Source organism: Dioscorea cayenensis, chromosome 1, assembly GCF_009730915.1.
Source record: "Dioscorea cayenensis subsp. rotundata cultivar TDr96_F1 chromosome 1, TDr96_F1_v2_PseudoChromosome.rev07_lg8_w22 25.fasta, whole genome shotgun sequence".
Classification (NCBI taxonomy): domain Eukaryota; kingdom Viridiplantae; phylum Streptophyta; class Magnoliopsida; order Dioscoreales; family Dioscoreaceae; genus Dioscorea; species Dioscorea cayenensis.
This window is the reverse complement of record NC_052471.1, coordinates 1,442,143-1,461,003: the sequence shown is the minus strand read 5'-3', so window position 1 is coordinate 1,461,003 and position 18,861 is coordinate 1,442,143. Positions and strand designations below refer to the sequence as shown.

The following is an 18,861-nucleotide window of genomic DNA, read 5'->3' as shown; positions in this document are numbered from 1 at the left end:
ATGTCTCTGTAGTAGATACAAACCTTCTGCCACACGAACATACACAAAAATCAAGCAAGTACTCTTCCGATATTTTTTCAGGCCAATTTCATATCCCTTTATTTTTCAAACTTACCATTTAGTCTTTTTATTTCAGATTGTAACATTTTAGTCTTTCTACAACTTTTAAATGAGCAGTGTTAGTCATCCTTAAATTTAGGATTTAGGGCTTTATAAGGATTTACATTGCTCACTTAAATGTAATATAGGGACTAAAATGTTATAATTTGAAGTAATGGACTGTAAGTTTGTAAAAGTAAAAGGATTAATGTTCAAGGAATTATACCTTCATATAAACCAGGCAAAACCAAAGATCAAACATCACCCGATCATAAATCAGTGATTTGTGGCCATCAAGTTTGAAGTTTAAGCACGAACTCTTCATCTCTGTCATCGCCTCTTTGCTAAGAAAACATTTCAAGATATAAAGGAATGTATTATTGTAATCTTAATTCCGAATCCATATTATTTACATTATGAGTTTTCGTCAAAAACAATCAAACAATCAAACATGCTTAACGTATTCAAATAGAGTGATTATTATATTACACAAAGTAGGATTAACAGCTCATTGAAGATAAGAAATTACCAGTAGAATTGTGAGGGAAATGAGTAGCATTGCCTTTAACATTTTGCGCTTGTGATCTTGATCTCTGCATGCGTGGAGAGATCAGTTGAGCAGTCTTTATATATATATTAACAAAAATCAAAGATACACTTAAAAGATAATTATTATGAAATTAAAAGTTTCCAAATTAGGTGCTACTCTCATTTATTCCATGCTATCTAATTGAACAACCATTCTTGAATAATTAAGATCATGACGACTACACTCTTCAATTAAAACATCAAACTATAAACCATTAAACATACAACCACCATTAATTAAAAATATAAATTCAATAACAAATATTTTTTATTTTATTAAGTTTGCTAATATGTAAATCAGTTTTTTATATTTATATTCTGCAAAAAAAAACTTATGTTTTGAATGTAGAAGATATCCCATGATATCTCATCACTTTTGTTATTTTCTTGACTTATATCCATATTTAAAAATTTATTTTAAGGTTTATATTGTTGAAATCTATTTTCCAAATATTTATATTAATTTAATTTAAATTAATACAAATAAAATTCCCAAAAAAATCTTATTTTCAAATTTCACTTTCACTTTTACTGGGCCTGGTCTTCGCCTATTAAAATAAAAGGCCTAATAAAAAAGAAGGCCCATATATATACAAAAAGAATATGGATGCCACGCCAGAAGCAACAACTGCAAACGCGTTGCTGACGTCATCAAAGGAAAACCCTAAAAATTAAAAATAAATAAATAAATAAATAACACTAGACTAACTCACAAATTATAAATATTTTTTTAAGTATTTTATAGGAGTTCTATGAGCAATATTTATAGTGTAATTTTGCACTTGTTTATCATTTGTTTTATTTTTTATGACATTATCAAATATTATATATATATAATAAAATAAAAATAATTAATTAAAAATTAATTAAAATTAAAATTAACAAGTAAATAAAAATAAAACAAAGTGCAACCGCAGTACGACCACCACCCGCGTTCTTCTCGTTTCCATTCCTTTCGATCCATCGATCCATGGAGCCGAATCATCCTCGCTAGGGTTCGTTTTTCTTCATCTGATTGTCTCGCTGTTGCGTGGTTTATGGTGCGTCTTCTTGTTCTTCTCCTTTCTCTCCTTGTCTCTATCTCTGTTGTTCTCGTGTCATCTTGTTGCGGATTCTGATTGAATTGGTGGAGCTTTTGTTTCTGGATTGATGGAGCTTTTTAATTTTTTATAGGATTTTTGGTTGGGAGGATTGTGTCTGGGATTGGTTTTTTGTGGGGAGGATTTGGGGTGTTAGGGTTGTGGATTGTGCTTGATGATAAATTTGGGGGTTCTGTTTGGTGATTCTTTCTTGTGGGATGTTTTGCTTGAATTTATGGAAATTTAGCTGTTTATTTCCAGAGAATAAGAGGAAGAAATATGTAAAGATGTGATCTTGATATGATGCTTGACATTGAAGTTTAGGCATTGTTGGATTTTTGAATCGCATTGAACTGGATAAAAGTTGAGCGTGAATTGTGTGAATATTAGGGAGAATTTTGATTTTGGCTGCAATATGAGTTGTTTCTTTATAAAAAAAAGTAATGAATTTACAAGTGTTGTTTCTGGGGTTGAGTTGTGCTTTTATTCTGATAATATGCAATAGACCATGAGAAGTGATGATATGCACAACCATCATTATATATTTGTCTGAAAATAGATTGCCAAGACTGATTTTAGGTTTTGTATTATGGTTGCACATATGCTGTTAAATACTGCTAAGAGTTTTCTATGTGCTAGGTATTTCTTATAGTAAAATTTTTTGTGGCATGCTTAGTGATATAACAAACCTGAATTTTTGTTTTGTTCTTTTCTTGCAGATCTGTTTTTGAATTATCAAAGTTTCTGTTATAACCGGAGGAGATCAACTATGTCGAAAACAAGGTAAACAACCATGCTTGCTTGGAACTAAATTTTCTTATCATTCCCTCTAAATTCTGTCTCAGTGCTTTCTTTCCTTAGATAGTAAATTGATCATTAGTGAGATTTATCTATTTTTTGCAAGGAGTATGGTGTGTAGTAGATTAAAGCCTTAGTATTTAAATGGTTCAATTAAAACCAACATTAGGTGAACTTGAGAGGCTTCAAGTTCTTTAATGAGTATATGATTGGCAAAGGACCACCCCAAAAGCGACAACATGCCATCTATAGAGTACATAGACTAATTTTTAGGTCCACTTCTTATTGAAAACTTCTAAAGAAATTCGTTGTTCCTTGTGTACTGCAAGTCTGCAACCAAAATCCTCCTGTTAACTTCCAGACAATTTAATAGTCTTTGGCAAGGTCAAGTGGGACCTCTCATACTAAAAGATAGGTTTATCTAGGCGTTGAGTTAACAAGATTTAAGCTTGGATTGCTATATCTGCAATTGTCATAGAATTCTATGCCCAGTTTGTAATATTACCGCTACTTATATGGAAATAACCACATAGATTGCTATGTTTTTTTTTTTTTCTCAAAGACTTTTGACCCGTTGGTTTCCTAGGAGGGGTGAGGTACTGGAAGCAATACAAAGGGTAGGCCTCTCTCTGTGGGTTTTTTTTGTATACATAAATATTTGAACTCAAAACCACTTAAGTAATTCAGTCCTCTATCACTTGGACCAACGCCTATTGCTTAGATTGCTATGTGTTTTGCGACATTGGATATGGGGGAACTTGTTAATATACAGATTGGCAGGTTTAGGTATCATCTCATTTTGTTGGAATGGATGGATTGTTTTATCTTTGAGTTTAAATTTTGTCTGATTGTCCTAACTCATAAGTAGATTAATCTTTTGTCCTCAATATTCATGGTTATTGTCCCATGGACAAGCTACCAACCAATCTTGACTTGTGGCATGAAAGAAGATGGGTTTTGGGATTATGGGCTGCAACAATGAACATTCTTTCATTGTGCAATTTTGTTGTTGCACCACTTTGGTGAGTAAAAGATAAATCTTATGCTTTTCTATTTGTTTGCTGTCAGAGGTCGTGTTAGATGGAATGAGGCAAACCTGGATGAGATTGAGTCTAACAAACCGGTACGGCAGAAAATTACTGAGCCTAAGACACCTTATCATCCAATGATTGATGAGGATGGTATGTAGATTACTTATTAGTCACATTCTTTCCTATATGAAAGAGTGCAGTGATTTGATAATCAGGTCTAACACAAGTCATGTAATTCTGCAGGTTCTTTGTCACCTGTGCGGGTGTTTGATGAATGCTTGGATAATATTGAGCATGCAGATGCTATTAGGAATGCTTTGAATGATGTGGCATCATCAAGTAAAGGGAATCTTGGGCAAACTGGAGGTTGGACATCGTCTGAAGATGAGCCTGATACCATGGATCAAGACGAAGGTACTTGGGTTCTTCCATCCGCTGGAATATTTAAGCATCTTTTCTTTCCATATTTATTTTCCAATATGACTTAGTAATAAATCATTGGATTTGTTACTTTCTTCCCCTTGAAAAATAGAAAATAGTGTGGCACCCTCACTTTCAAGAACAGTCCCTTTTAAAACTCTTTTTTTTTTTTTAACTCAGGTCAAATTACACGGAAACAATTTATTTATTTTTATTTCTTTTAATTATACAATCATACTTATAATGCATATATTAGGTACACCTTTGATTTTATGATCCTGTTCTAGAGGTTTTATCATTTTGGCCCCTTATCTTTTTTTCATGGCTTTCTCTATCTTAATTTTTTTCAATTTGATTTTCAATCTCAATCTTCATTTTTGAATTACACTCTCTTGTCATATCCTTTTGAACTCTATAATTTTTTTTTTAATTTTTAGAAATTGATTATTATCTTTCTATTCCTTTTTAATATTGATTTTCATGAATTTTCATGATTTTAAAATTTCTATTTGCTTTAAACCTTTTGTGGGATAACCTCGGATATCTCTCAACACCCTTTAATGTGTGAAGGCTTTATATTTTGCAGTGAACTAGTTGTTAGTATCAAACTTTTAGACACTATGTATTTGTAAAACATCAGGAAGATAAAAATGTTTTGGTGATTAAAGGTTAAAGGGATGCAGGTGGAAAAGTGTTAATCATGGATATCGTTTTGCATTATTTGATTTGTAGACCTGCATTAGTGAGAAAACTTTGCAGTTGCCTTGTTAAGAATGACAAAATATTAACTGCAACACTTGAATCATCACAATGCCGATTGGAGAAGGGATCTCATGTTGAAGAATGCTCAATTCATTCTGTGAGGTTTTGAAATATGGAGTTTGAAAACTTACATAAATTGATATGAATGGAGTTAATGCTTTTCTTTGCTACCTTTTGATAGGATTTATAGATAGAACAAGTACACAGCACAAGATCATGTTTAAGAGATAATATGAACTATAACAATGATACAGCTTTTATTTAATATGATCTTCATACAGATGTCATAGAACTACCTAATACATCAGGAATCCACCTCCTTTTTGCTGTTGAGGGTTTTGGCATATGCTAGATCTAATGACATGCTTTCATTATGCAAGGGCTCTTTAATTGCTTACCTTTTTCACAGCATATAACAAAGCTTGTTTAATCTTCTAGTCAGAATATCATTAATTGAAAATGTATGTCTTCAGTTTGTCTTTGAGCACTTCCTTCATAAGAGCACTATATCCTTTTATTTGATGAATGTAGAAACAACTTGATATAATTCTTTTGGAATGGTGGCATTCTTGGACTTGTGAAGACAATTATTTCACAATAGTTCTATTTTTACCTTTCAAGTTTATCTGCAATGATTTTGTAATATAAACACTACCAATCTTATCACCTCGTAATCTTATTCTTTTCTTACATAAATTTGCTTTCAAATATAAATAAAATACTTTGAAGCATTTTTTAATGTTATTTTACTCTCAAATTTCCAAATTTTAACGTGGCTCTCTTGTTATTACTCTATATCAGATTCTGAGACTGATCGAAGCATGAGCTTCAAGGAACATCGCCGGGTTCACTATGATGAATACCGGAAAGTGAAGGAACTCCTTCGGAGCGGGTCCTTCATGGATGACGAGGTAGATGAAGATGTTGTCGCCCAGGGAAATGCCATAGAAAGGTGCAATTCAACATCGTCCTTGAGCGGGGGTGTTAGTGGTATAGATCTCAGCAGTGAAGACAACCGATCTCAAGTCACGCAGGATCATCAAGACCAAACTGCATCAACTAAACTTCAAAACTAGTTAATGCTTCAGTCCTCTTGTTCTGTGTTTTTGTCTCTTCCAAAAAGAAGGATATGAAATGGCAGAGACTTTATTTGCAGAGACTTATTAAATATTAGTGCAGTGTCTGGTCATCAGAAATTGTATTTCTTTTGTTGGTGTTCCTTGGGGATGTTAGAAAGAGTCTCTAACATGATGTAAACTGGCTTTCACTTTTTTACCCCTTTTCTGTTTTACGTGGTGCAAGTTTTAGTCAGGATTTTCTCTCTCATGATGAGTGGTTAAACCTACTTAAAAAAATAGGGGCGTACAAAAATTTTGGTGGAGCAAGTGGGGTAAAATTTGTGCGCATATAAATACTGAAACCATTTGTACACAATTATTATTCACATACCAAAAAATATTCCCAAAAATATGCTATCATTTATTATTGGAATTTTCACCTTGTGAAGAATTTAAAAATGAAGGCCCAATAAATTATTTAGTCATTAGTTATCTCCCACTCGAATTCTGTGGTGTAAATTTTAATCAGGAATGGTTGCTGGTACCATTATTATGTTATCGTCCACTCAAATTCTGTGAGTCTAAAAACAGAACATGATTTACAATTTTTGGCCCCAGAAAAGAAAATTGTAGTACATCCTGTATAAATCAATAATGATAGCATGTGCACTAGAAATAAAATGGAGCCCTTGAACATTAATTCTATTGCAGAAAAAAGTCGGAAACTACCAATAGATATATCTTGAATCCAGGATTTTCATCCACTCAATGCTCAAACTTTTTTTGTTTTTTAAGCCAAATTAAAGAGGGTAAAAATAAGGAACACAAATAAACGGATAAAAAACCACAAATGGGATTAAATTTTGTCAACTAGGTTCCACAAGAACCACATCAAAATAACAAGTAACACAATCTCAGATGAATAACAACGCTTGAGCAATGAGTAACCTAAGTTGTTGTCAATATTTTGTTCCTATTAGTACTGGGAAATCAACCAACAAAACCTAAATGAATTTCAATTGAAAAACTCCCAATTGAAAGCATATTTAGCTTTGCTCAATCAATCTTTTTAACTAAAACAAAATCCGCAAATAAAAAATCATTATCTATTACTCTTCCTAGGTCTTCCTCGCCCACGTCGACCTGAGCTCGTATTTGCAGCCTCATGTTGAGCAAGGCTTTTGTCAGTTTTCTTCGGTCGGCCCCGTCCTTTCCCCGTGTTCTTTGTTTCAGTAGCTGTTTTTTTTGCACCCCTGCCTCGGCCTCTACCAGAAGACTTGCCACCGCCCTTACGGCTTGCGGTGTTAAGGTCACCATTTTCATCGTCACTGTCCTCATTCGATTCTTCTTCGCTATCTTCATATTCATCTTCCACTTCTTCAGACTCTGATGACGAATCCTTGTTCTTTCTTTTCTTTGAATTTGTTGAAGAATTGCCCGCCGCTTTTCTGGAAGTTTTCTTCTCAGTAGCTACCACTTCATCTTGTCCTTCATCTCCTGCAGCCAAAAAAAAAAAGAGCATCATCATACACAATCCACCAGCCAAAACTATTGAGTGTTAGTCCAATTGTACCATTCCACGTTTACAAGCTTTCTGATCTAACAAAATGACTATCAAATCATTTAGTGAATTTTTTCGATGGAATTAACTACAAAATCGATTTTCTGACAGAAAGTAAAATCATCGAGTGATTCATTTTAGGAATAGTCCAACTGTATGCACACCTTGAACTGCAGCATCACATTCGTATATTTCCAACTGTGAAAAAAAGGATTGATCTGTTAGAAACTGGTTAAGCAAGTAAAGGCAGATATGACAGTGTTTTACTAATTATTCCTGAAACAAAATAGGCATAAAATAACAAACTAAAGCCAAGAAGAGTTTACATGATAAAGAAAGATAATAGCAGATTTCCATAATCAGAGAGCTCAACATAGAACACAACATTAATCAGATAAGACAATCATAGGAAAGGGGTTGATACAAATCTTTCACATAATATTGGACAACTTTGGAGCTTGTCCCGGTGTTACAATCACTATCCAATGCAGATAAGTGTGCATCATGTTAAATGATCTTTGAACCTCTTGTAAGTGTAAGTTGACTAGTTGGTTAAGGATAGTGTCAAAGTCCTGACAACCCAAAGGAGAACTATATGCAAAGCTAATCCTGTCCTACTCTGAGTTTCCCAGTTTCCCATGCTCCAATGTCCTAGAAAGCTCTCCAATGGCGCTCAAAATTTCAGAGCTTTAAAGAAGATCCAATGAAACATGAACATCTCATAGTTAATCCAGATATGTTGATTTGTTTCTCACGATTTCTTGGGTTTTGTAGGAGATGATTATTCTAAGCCCAAATTTCCACAACCGAAGCATTTGTATTCACTTGTTCATTGCTCAAATACTAACTTTCCCTATTAGCCTGTGGAGGGTATTCACTAGAACTATTCCCTCAAACAATTTTCCTAGGAATATTATCCAAAGCAAGTACTTGTAAGCAGACATCAAGTAGCCATCTTTGAATTAGAAAACACTCTTAAAACAAGATGGCCTAAAATAAAATATGAACACGGTAAAACTTCAGAAAATTGTAGAGCTTACCTGTTCAAGTCTATCACTAGCTTTTGCTCTATCTACAACGATCACCGAGAGCCCCAAACCACAGGCCACACTGCATAAATGTTCAATAAGTATTTCAATGTATAGAACTGAAAAGTCATCCTATACACACCAACAACTTTAAGAAACAAACTATTAACCATGTTCACTACTCTAAAGCACAAAAAGAATAACTGGTGTAGAGCATCTGAGCATGTACCTCATGACATGCATGTGATCCAGTATTTCTACTTTTTTTGGGTTAGCAGAGGACCTGTGATGAAATAAAATGAGATGATTGTTTTTGTTAATAAAATGTTCCTTGAAAATAAATATGGCAAACGTGTCTGTCAAACCAACTAAAGAAATATGAGAAAATAAATACTTTGGTCCAAGAGGGCCATAACCAAGCTCCCCATATTGAGCATGTCCCCAACTTATACATGCATCATCAGCACCAATTACATGATGCATGTTACCTGAATCCATGCAACGAATGTTCCAGCCACTGAAAAGATCAAAGAAACAATGGTTGAGATCAACTAAACAAAAAACAGATATGATGTCATAAGAACAAAGGCAAAGTATATCAAAATCAGAAAGAGTAATACAGCAGCATGGAAAATTTAGTTTTGTATGCTGGTGCCAAATCATACATAGGCCAAAATACAAATTTTAGTTGTTAAACAGCAACGGAGTTCAATAGAATTTTTTCAGGTTACTTCTGAAATCTCCCGGAAAATGATTCATCATATGATAAAAATGGTTTTTTTTTGTAATTTGATAATATTTAAAGAAACAAACCAAAAAGAATTAAAAGTATGCCAAATTAACATATTTGAGACTTTATGCAGTATAAGCCTCTTCATGGAAACCTGCGTCATGAGGTTCCCTTTTTTCTTTTTAAATCCATCCTATAATCGTCTTACATGGCATATGGATTTTGAGTGAACTAGGCATCTGAAAAGCCAGCTTCACATTTTTTTTTTAAAATTTTCGACTCATTGAATAAAAACCCTTTTAATATTGATAACATTAAATATATATTTTTTTTACGATTAAAACTAATTTGATATAACTAAATTTTGGGATTTAAGAAATTCAATTATTCATATGGCTTCATGTAAAATATATTTTACAACCTCAACAAATTTGAAAATGAACCAGTCAATTAATTGTGATACAAGGAAAACAACCATTCCAAACAACTTCAACAACAACCTTAATGAACTTTATTTTCAATTAGTTTAATGGCCATCAAAATTAAAGACATCCTTATCAAAATAGTTTAAACAAACTATAGAGAAGTAGAACACATCTTACACTTATAGCAATTAAATTAAAGGGATTTATATCTAATTAATTAAAAAATAATTAATTTTCTTAAGAGACAAAGCCGATGGCATTTCAAGGCCAACTTCGCTGATGATCATGTATAGAAAACTCCAGCATTCCAAAGATTTAACTCAACTTCAAAATCATACTTGGCAAGAAATCATTGTTTAAAACACCAGCTTCATGCACCCAAACAGTTCCTATATAGCAAATTAAGATTCAAGGAGAGTTTTTTATAATATACTTTAAAATCCTGTCCTTTTTTTCTAGAATAAAAATTGTCCCAAAGCAATAGAAGTATTTAACATCTGTTTGTCATCTTCGCTTTGAATTCCCTTAACTTACGGTTTCAAGAAAATGATTTGCAGGCCGATAAACTCTGTGAGTTTGCAGAATTTTGAGATTGTTATCATCCATTACTACCGTTCAGTATTGAACCATGGTCAGAGTGCATATCTTCAAGGTCATAACTCCAAATTCAAGATACTAATAGTATTGGTATTAGTTAACAAAAGCTGCAGTACGGTGTTAAAGTATCTCTTAGACGCTGTTCATTGCTATTAAAACTGGTGCTTGACAATGGAATTCTAAAGATAAATTTATATTGCTTTTTCTTTAACTGATATAAAGGAACCATCTTATGGCATAAAGATGAAGATAACATAGATGGTAAAAAGTTCTCAAAAACATAAAAAGGTATAATAGGAAAGTTAGGCAGACCTCAAATCCATGACTGGCTTAGGATACATCCAATCATCACCTGTAGTCTTTAGCTTTCCCCACATGTATAATTGCCCTCCTCCTGAAGACATATCACATAGTTACATAAGCTAGAACTGATTAAGGTATTTCTTAAATTGTTGTTTTCATGTACATCAAATTACATACAATAAAATGCTCAAACATCCTTTTAGTCTACTATCCAAATTACCAGGGGAAAATGTTCAAGAGGATGAAAAGCCATGGAAGTTATGGCTATAATTATAGTTATGACTGAAACAAAGTAGTGGCTGTAAGGCATCTACAGAACCTGTTTATTTTATGCATTTAGAAGACTGTCTCGTTTCCAACAAATGCATAAAAGATATAAAACATGATAGAGATCTCATAGCAGCACAACGAATAAAGAAAAAAAGGGGAAAAAACCAAGAAACTTTAAAAGAGAGCCATAGCCATTCTACTCCAATCATTGGTCAGAATATAACCTCCAAAGTAAAGGACAAAACAAAATAACTTTGTCAATGTTCCCAGGCTGTGGATACAATGGAAACATCCATAGGAAATCCCAGGCAACTCACAAATAGACAAATGATAGGGAAGATTTCATAAGATAATCTTACTTGAAATTCCAAGTAAATCCAAATCAATAGCTCAGTCTGTGGATGACTAACACAGAATGGAATATGCACATCTCAACCCTCACCTGGATCAGGAATCGACTCTGCCGAGTCATCCAACCTTGGATTTTTTTAAGGAAATTTTACAACTTTCCCCTGAAATGTTCATGCTTTGATAATTTCATCAAAACAAGGTTAACATGCACACACAAAATAAATTGACTTTTAAATGCAAGTTACATATCACTCAGCACAAAATCTGAATATTAAGTAGAACCATTAATTTAATCTAAAAGTTTTAGCCATTCTTCAAAACTCTCTTCCATATGGAAGAAGATGTTAACCTTAGTTCCAATGAAGTGAATATACAATTAAAAAAAAAAAATGAAACCAAGACTGACAAAGGCAAAGATATACCACTCTAAAGCAATGTTAAGCTTTGATTTCAACAAGAAAAGGGTTCATTTACTCTTAGGATTCTTCATACTGAATCAAATCTAGTAGATACAGAATATGTCTCCAGGCTGAAACAGATCACTAAATAAAATCATGGTATACTACTAGGATCAGTAATAATCTGGACTGAAGTTGAACCAGGAACAGAAAAACCAGAGTTCATTGCATTTACGCTAACCAAGGAGCTGAAGTACCCAAGCTTAAAGTATCAAAATTTTGATTTGAAGCAAGAACCTTTTAAGCACAAAAAATCATAATAGGGCATAACTTGTCAAATGTTCAGGTTAGTTTCAGATTAAGTAATAATCTCAAATTGGTAATTTTGGTAAATATGGATCTGAATATATAACTTTGGGCCTTAGATCCTATCTGCTTAAGCTTTTTGGTTTAATCAACTCCAAATAACATGCTTTAGTTTGCATCTACCATGGCATTAGAGCTTGATTCATTTGGTTTGTTTGCAAATGGCTAGTTAAAATAGACTAATGCATACCACATCAGTTAATTTGGTAAATATGAATATGAAAATACAAATCTAGCTCCCTCTCCCCATATCAGCTTTTAGCTTGAATCAAACCCAAATAACAAGTTCAGTTTGCATGTAACAAGTTTTAACCATCTATAATACAATTTTGGTGTATATTGCTAGGAAAATAATCAAAGATGGCAAGATGCCATTTTGGCAAGGAAAAAAGCAAATGCTTCATGAAAACACAGATGTGCTTCTATTTGAAGGTGAAGCTAAATAACGTCCCCTCAAGTAGGATTGATTGCAAAGAAGAATGCAGAAACCAAATCATATAATGACTTCATTCCTGGTCAATGGAACCGTAAGGAGAATCCCAAAGATCAATAGTGGTTGGCGCAATTGGGGAGGAAAATGAATAAGAAAATCATGGCAAGTGGAACATTTTCAATAAGTGCTGCTAGTTTCAAAGGAAATGTAAAACCAAAAGAATGATAACAGTCAAAAAGAGTTGTCGAAAGAACATATTGCAAACAAGGAAATACAGGAAACAGTAATAAGGGAGAGAATATTAATAAGAATTTCACACCCAAAAAAGAAAATGTAATACATGTGAGTTCTCTGGTATATTCCAAAAAATATGAAAGAAAATAATTATATAACCAGCTCTTGCATATTCATTAACTAATCAAGAAAATATAAGTTCCAGCGCTGAAGCAAGCTGCTAGGTGTACTTACAGAAAGATTATCTCATGGTTAACAAAAACTAGAAATTTCATACTGCAAATTTTTCAATAAACAACTTTTAGAGCAATGTCCTGTCCTTCACCTTGATGACTCTCAACATATAAACCAATTGTCAACTATATTACACAAGAAAATTTCAGCTGAATACTTCTGTCACCAAGTAGGTTGTTCCTTTACATTGACATATATATAAAGTTCCAAAGTCCGCTTTGGGCTGGACATGCAGACTACTAGGCTAACCAGTAACCACAAAATTATATTTCATGGTTAACTAAAGCAAGTATTTTCATACAACCATTTTTTAGATACAAAAGTATTACAATAATTTCCTATTCAACACCAGTGTTATTAAAAGCGCAAAAAATGATTGCTTAGGCGGCCAAGTGAGGCAAGGAGAAGATATAGCGCCTTATAATCCTCTAAGGCTAAGGGAGGTGCCATCAAAGAAGCACTGTCTAGGTGAGTGCCTCGCAAAAAGGCAAGAGAAGCATTGTCTTTATGAGTTTTCTCCTTTTTCTCACGGATTTCTAAATGCTTTTAGAAATCATATTACAAGGTAATAAATAAACATTTATAAAGGAAATATAAATAATTATACTTGGAAAGTTTAATAATTAAGAGGAGAGATGTTTCTATTTTTTCAAAACAAAAGTAAGGAAACAAGAGGAATATGGAGACTTTTTTAGGAAAGAATAATTATACCAGCAAAGCAAAACAAAGAAAGATAAAAAATAAAATAAAGAAAATGTCAGAAGAAAACCAGAGGAAAACTTGAGAGATTTCACGTGAAAGACAAAGAAGTTAAATTGGGAAATATTCTAAATTAGGTCTTGCATAGTAAACTAGAATGTTTAGATTGTATTTTATAATTTTATGTTTATTTTTTAATTTTGGGTCTTCAATATTTTAGCTGATGATTATTATATTAAAGTTCAATCTTATACAATTTCAATGTTGTTTTCTATTTTTAATTTTTTTAAAATAGTGATTCAAGTCTCTCGAACGAGCACCTAGCACCTCAGGCGATTTACATTCTCATCACTTTAAAGGTGCCTAAGGCTTTTAATTACACTAACCAGGATAGTCCTCTCATGATTTGAATTAATTGTAAACTCATAATCCAAAAGGAAAAAACTCTGATGATACTGCTGTCACAAAGCTAGCTGTTGTTGTACTTCAATTTAAAATACAAAACATCAAAGATAGGTGAATGGCTCATTCTACGGCTCATTTTAGGAAAAAATGAATTAATTACAGTTAATTAACCTGTTGAGGCATTAGACTACTTAACCTTCCCATCAAAATCTTAATTGAACCTCTAAGGATGAACATTTAATTGAACCTATAAGGAGAAAAGTTGTGTGGAGAAAAATAGATCCAATTGGATTATTGAAGAAGTGACCCCTACGGTTACAGAAAAAACTTACTAACCAAAGAGACAAGAAGCAAGCAACATGTTAATGCCGAGAAATCAGTTTATAGGAGAAAAAATTAAAATTACTACTCAGGAAAAATAAATATAATATGATCTAGAATGCTTCTGTGTGGCCACACTATATCGCATGAGTTTATTACTAATTATTATCAGGACGATAGAAAGAGAAAGATCCTTACCAGCAGTGCAAGCAGAATTAACAGAACCAGCAGAGACAACAGCATTAGGTGGTAGGACATTTCTTTTTTGGAAGACTTCAACAAGACGGGGAACCCATTCATCCTTCTGCTCTCTATGGCCAAGCCTAACAAATCAAGTAAACTTAGATCAACAATAAGGCTCAGGAAATAACATGAAGAATACAAAATGCAGATGGCAAAGGTGATTGCTAGCAAAGTCTGCTTGTCACCTGCCAGAGTTAAGATCTATACCTTCCATAACCTCCAAACCCCCACCTGCAGAGAAGTTCAAATGAGAATCGTAAGTTAAAAAGATATACAAATCAAACAACTGGAGAACTTTTCAGATTTATGCTTGCAGGTTCGATCGCGCAGGAATATGCAAAAGAACAAAAGCGTGGGAACACTTACTTAAGGGTAAAATAAATATCCACAATCAGAGATTCAGAAGCTAGTTGCTAACCAAAATGTAGACAATTTAAGGAGAAGAATATAGCACATACGTGTAAACAAAGCCACTTGAATCCACAGCAACTGCATTGACAAATGAAGGAAAAAAAAAAGGAAGAAAGTCACCATTTGCTCCCAACCAAGTAATGAGATAGTGAAATTATAGTAAAAAGAACCTGTATGATTTGTCCCACAAGCAACTTTGACAACAATTTTTTCGAAAAATGCAGCTATTGCACGTGGACGGGGCTGAGCTTCGTAAGCTAGCTTCACTGAACCATCTTTAACATTATACTGCAAAGTGGCAAAACATGTATAACAATAAGAATGGTAAAAAGCAAAAACAGAAATAACTAAAGCAAAAAAGTAGTTTATCTGACCTCATTGTCAGTCCCATGCCCAAGTTGTCCATACTGTGGAAGACCTGCAGTTCTGAAAAAAAATATATTGCAGATGATAACATAGTTCAATGTCAAACTGTACCCTCTTCTCCTCTAAAAAAAAAGAGATCTATTTTTGGCTGTTTGTTAAAGGCATAGGATTATTCATTACATACAATATTGAAGAGCCTTCTACTGATGATAACCATACAGTGAAATCAGCACCACAAACGGCATTAGTTACTTGAGGCACCTGGCATAATACTGGAGATGGCTCAATCTCTGCGTGTAAAAAAAAAATTATGTAAGTGCCAAAGCAGTAAAATGTACTGAAAATGATTGCCAGGTAATGTTGGTCTTGGCATCATACACAAGAATATGTGTTGCATCTCAAAAGCCAACTTTAAATGAAAAGTTTGAGAATCACTATTTCAAGTTGAATGAAACACGGAAATGAGAAGTCCAGTTTCCAGAGTGTGCAGACTACGAAAATTTGGAACTATGAACTTCCAATTTTCTACCATGATACAATCTACTATGTTACCATGGGTGAGCAACTCATTCCAATTCCTCTATTGGTCTAGCCTTTTAACAATGACACACCACACACACAAAACCAAAAAAATCAGTAACCCTAACCAAAAACCAAATCAATAACCTAACCAAAAAAAAACCAATTACAGAGACAAAATCTACAATGCTAAAAGAAATTTACCCAAATGCTCATGTTCCACATGTCTGATAAATACTCTTAATTACAAAGATAAAAATCTATCAAAAGAATTGTGAGGAAAGAAAAAAGCATAATCTCCAGAATAAGAAGTGAAAACAAAAGAATCTTAATCTCACCATTCCTTAAAGAGCCTGACCCCAGTTGTCCATGTTTATTCCAACCAAAGGAGTAGGATTTCCCATCATCAGTCACCACAACAGTATGGTTCCTCCCAGCACCGGCTGTAACAATTTGGTATCTATACAAGTCACAATGGGGTAATTAGATGTCATCCATGAAGTATCTATTTAGAGAAGCAATATCAGAAAAATGAATTTTAAAATCCAATGTTGTGGCAGAATGAAGCCAAAAAAGGGAACATGCAAGAAAGTGCATGGCATTCTATTCTTCTCATGGAAAAAAGATTCATCATTGAGGATAAAAAAGATGATAACAGCTTGCCTACAATTATATCTCTACTTACTCAAACTGGGATAGGTGTCAATTATATAGCAATCCTTCAGACTAGAGTGTTAGCAAATCTACAGAAAGAGGGCACCAGCTCATTATACACACGGAAACAATTTGGCTGTGAAGCCCAATTGCCTTATTGAAGGGGATAAAATATAAAGTATGTATCCGAAATCCTTGATGCCCTCTTCCGTGAAGTCCAAATATGCTATGGTGAAGCCTATCCTTACTGCTGCAGCTACGCCTACTAAACCCTTGGATGCATACCAAACAAAAACCACCTCCAACAATCAATGGTTGGTAAAACTTACTTTGATAATTGAGAAACAATTGTTGGCAAGCTGCGTTGGCGTGTGTCCCCATGTCCCAATTGCCCTTTCTGCCAGTACGTTATAACGCTAGAAATCAAAAAGGATTAAAAACAAAATAAAATGGAAGTTAAAATTTAGCTGCTGTGATCCACCTCATTCCTTCCCCAAGTATAGCAGCGGCCCTCCACATCCAGAGCCACACAGTGGCAAGAAGCTAACAAAACAACATCAGTCAATTGTAAAACACTCATATTTCCTTCAAAGTGATCATATAAATAACAATAAGAATCACAAAAGTACAGTTGTCGCTGATTTTGCTACAGAGACCATCCTTCCCACCATTTTCATTGTCGTTTCTTTTCATCTATTTTCACTCAATGCAAACACATCCTAAAGTAAAATGGTGAAAAACACAATTTTACAAAATTACTTTTTTTGAAAAAAACATTTGCTTATCCATCTCATTTGTTCCATCCAACGAAACAGAGAGACACGCAACATTCTACTTCTTTTCACCTGTACTCCTCCAACCAATCAAAATCAAACCATAAAGCACTGAGATTTAGCAAACCGCATCTAACTCCTCACATCAGTCCATTTCACCAAATAAAAACAAAAATAAATCCACAACAATCATCCAAACAAAAAACCCTCCAACAAAGAAAATACAACCAGAGACAATGAAAAATAATGGGAACTCACTACAGCCAGAGGCGACGAAACGTATGTCAACACCGATGAGAGGGCGGAGGCGTGTGGGAGAGACCAAATTCATCCCAGCCGGAGCGGAAGTCTTGCGGCCCATTGAGTCCCAGCTGGTGCCACCACAGTACAAAAGCTCACCTTTGGCTACATTCTCCGGGGTCTCCTCCTGAGGGCCCTTCTCATCGTCCATGGCCGACATTTGGCGGCGATGCAGCTAGGGTTTGGCTCGTCCTCGAAGCCCGGAAGAGAGAGAGAGAAAGAGAGAGAAGGAAAGGAGAGAAAAGGAAAGACGGGATTTGGGGGTTCCTTTTTTTATATATATATATATATATATTGGATTTGACGAGGGCGAGAGTGAGAGGTTTTAATGTTTTATACAAAAGAAAAAGAAAAAGAAAAAGGAAAAAAAACTGTTTTTTATTATTTTTTATTTATATATTAAGTTTCATGGGCTCCATTCAAATGTTTGAATTTTTAAGCTGCCGGATTTAATTTCTTTTTTTTTATCATAAAAGAAAATTTGTTGTTAAAACATATATATATATATATTGGTTTTTTTTTCTCAAATAAATAGAAAGTAGAAGTTTTTTATTTATTTAGTATTTAATAAAAAAAAATATTTAAGAGTAGGGTTTCAGACTTACTATTCGGACATTGAAAGAGGAAAACGAAAAGAAAGTTTAAGAGTAAAAAAAAAAAAAAATCTTAAAAGTAGAATTTTACAACTTACTACTCGGACACTGAAAGAGAAAAAAGAAAAAAATATTAAGAGTAAAAAAGAAAACAAAAAAACCTTGAAAAGTAGGGTTTTACAGCTTACTACTTGGACAGTGAAAGAGAAAAAAAAAATTTAAGAGTATAAAAAAAACAAAAAAAAAATATCTTAAAGAATAAGATTTTACATTTTACTACTCAGACACTGAGAGAGAAAAATAAGAAGAAGAAGAAAATGAGGTCAACTATAACAAATGGCATCTTGACAAGTCCAACAAGAAGAAGAGGTTTATATTTTCAAACAAAAGACTTGTAAAATAACAGTTATATTAAAATATTTTACCATTTTAAACTCAAAGTTGTTTTTTTTTAAAATTATTTTCATTTTAACTAATTACCAAAATAGGTATTTCTCTAATTATTTACAAAAATATGCTTTTTATCTTTTTAATATTAAACTTTAGTTTTTTTAGAAAAAATTGTGGAAATTCAATATCTTGGAGTTAAATATTATTTTTAAGATACTTGAAAAATCAAACAAACTATATAAAACCAAAATTTTAAATATTATATTTAATTTATTGTGTTTTTTAATTATTAAAAATATATACTACATTATTATTATTACTATTATTAATTATTATAATATTTTTAAATATTTTATTATTGACCCTATCCAACCGTTGGATACATCGACCCCTAACTCTTGTGACTCAATTGTGTTTTATCT

At 33.2% G+C, this 18,861-nt stretch overlaps 2 protein-coding genes across 3 annotated transcripts; one reads left to right on the top strand and one right to left on the bottom strand.

The window, feature by feature from the left end:
- Positions 1-1,594: 1,594 nt before the first annotated feature.
- Positions 1,595-6,088, top strand: LOC120265508 (protein phosphatase inhibitor 2). Of its 2 annotated transcripts, none has more exons than XM_039273442.1 (5): positions 1,595-1,727; positions 2,486-2,549; positions 3,633-3,745; positions 3,839-4,009; positions 5,579-6,088. In XM_039273442.1, exons 2-5 carry the CDS (start codon positions 2,536-2,538, stop codon positions 5,851-5,853), a joined length of 573 nt encoding a protein of 190 aa, XP_039129376.1. In that variant the 5' UTR covers positions 1,595-1,727; positions 2,486-2,535; the 3' UTR covers positions 5,854-6,088. The 2 variants fall into 2 exon arrangements, with proteins under 2 accessions (XP_039129376.1, XP_039129383.1); XM_039273449.1 differs by having other exon boundaries at positions 1,607-1,682.
- Positions 6,089-6,664: 576 nt separating this feature from the next.
- Positions 6,665-17,712, bottom strand: LOC120261134 (protein RCC2). The gene is made up of 16 exons (XM_039268870.1): positions 17,415-17,712; positions 16,865-16,926; positions 16,713-16,780; positions 16,068-16,189; positions 15,395-15,500; positions 15,219-15,270; positions 15,015-15,132; positions 14,892-14,922; positions 14,641-14,664; positions 14,389-14,513; positions 10,489-10,570; positions 8,819-8,941; positions 8,654-8,707; positions 8,437-8,506; positions 7,561-7,594; positions 6,665-7,332 (listed from the first exon to the last, which is right to left on the bottom strand). The coding sequence occupies exons 1-16, from the start codon at positions 17,614-17,616 to the stop codon at positions 6,938-6,940; spliced, it is 1,668 nt and encodes a 555-aa protein (XP_039124804.1). The 5' UTR covers positions 17,617-17,712; the 3' UTR covers positions 6,665-6,937.
- Positions 17,713-18,861: the final 1,149 nt, after the last annotated feature.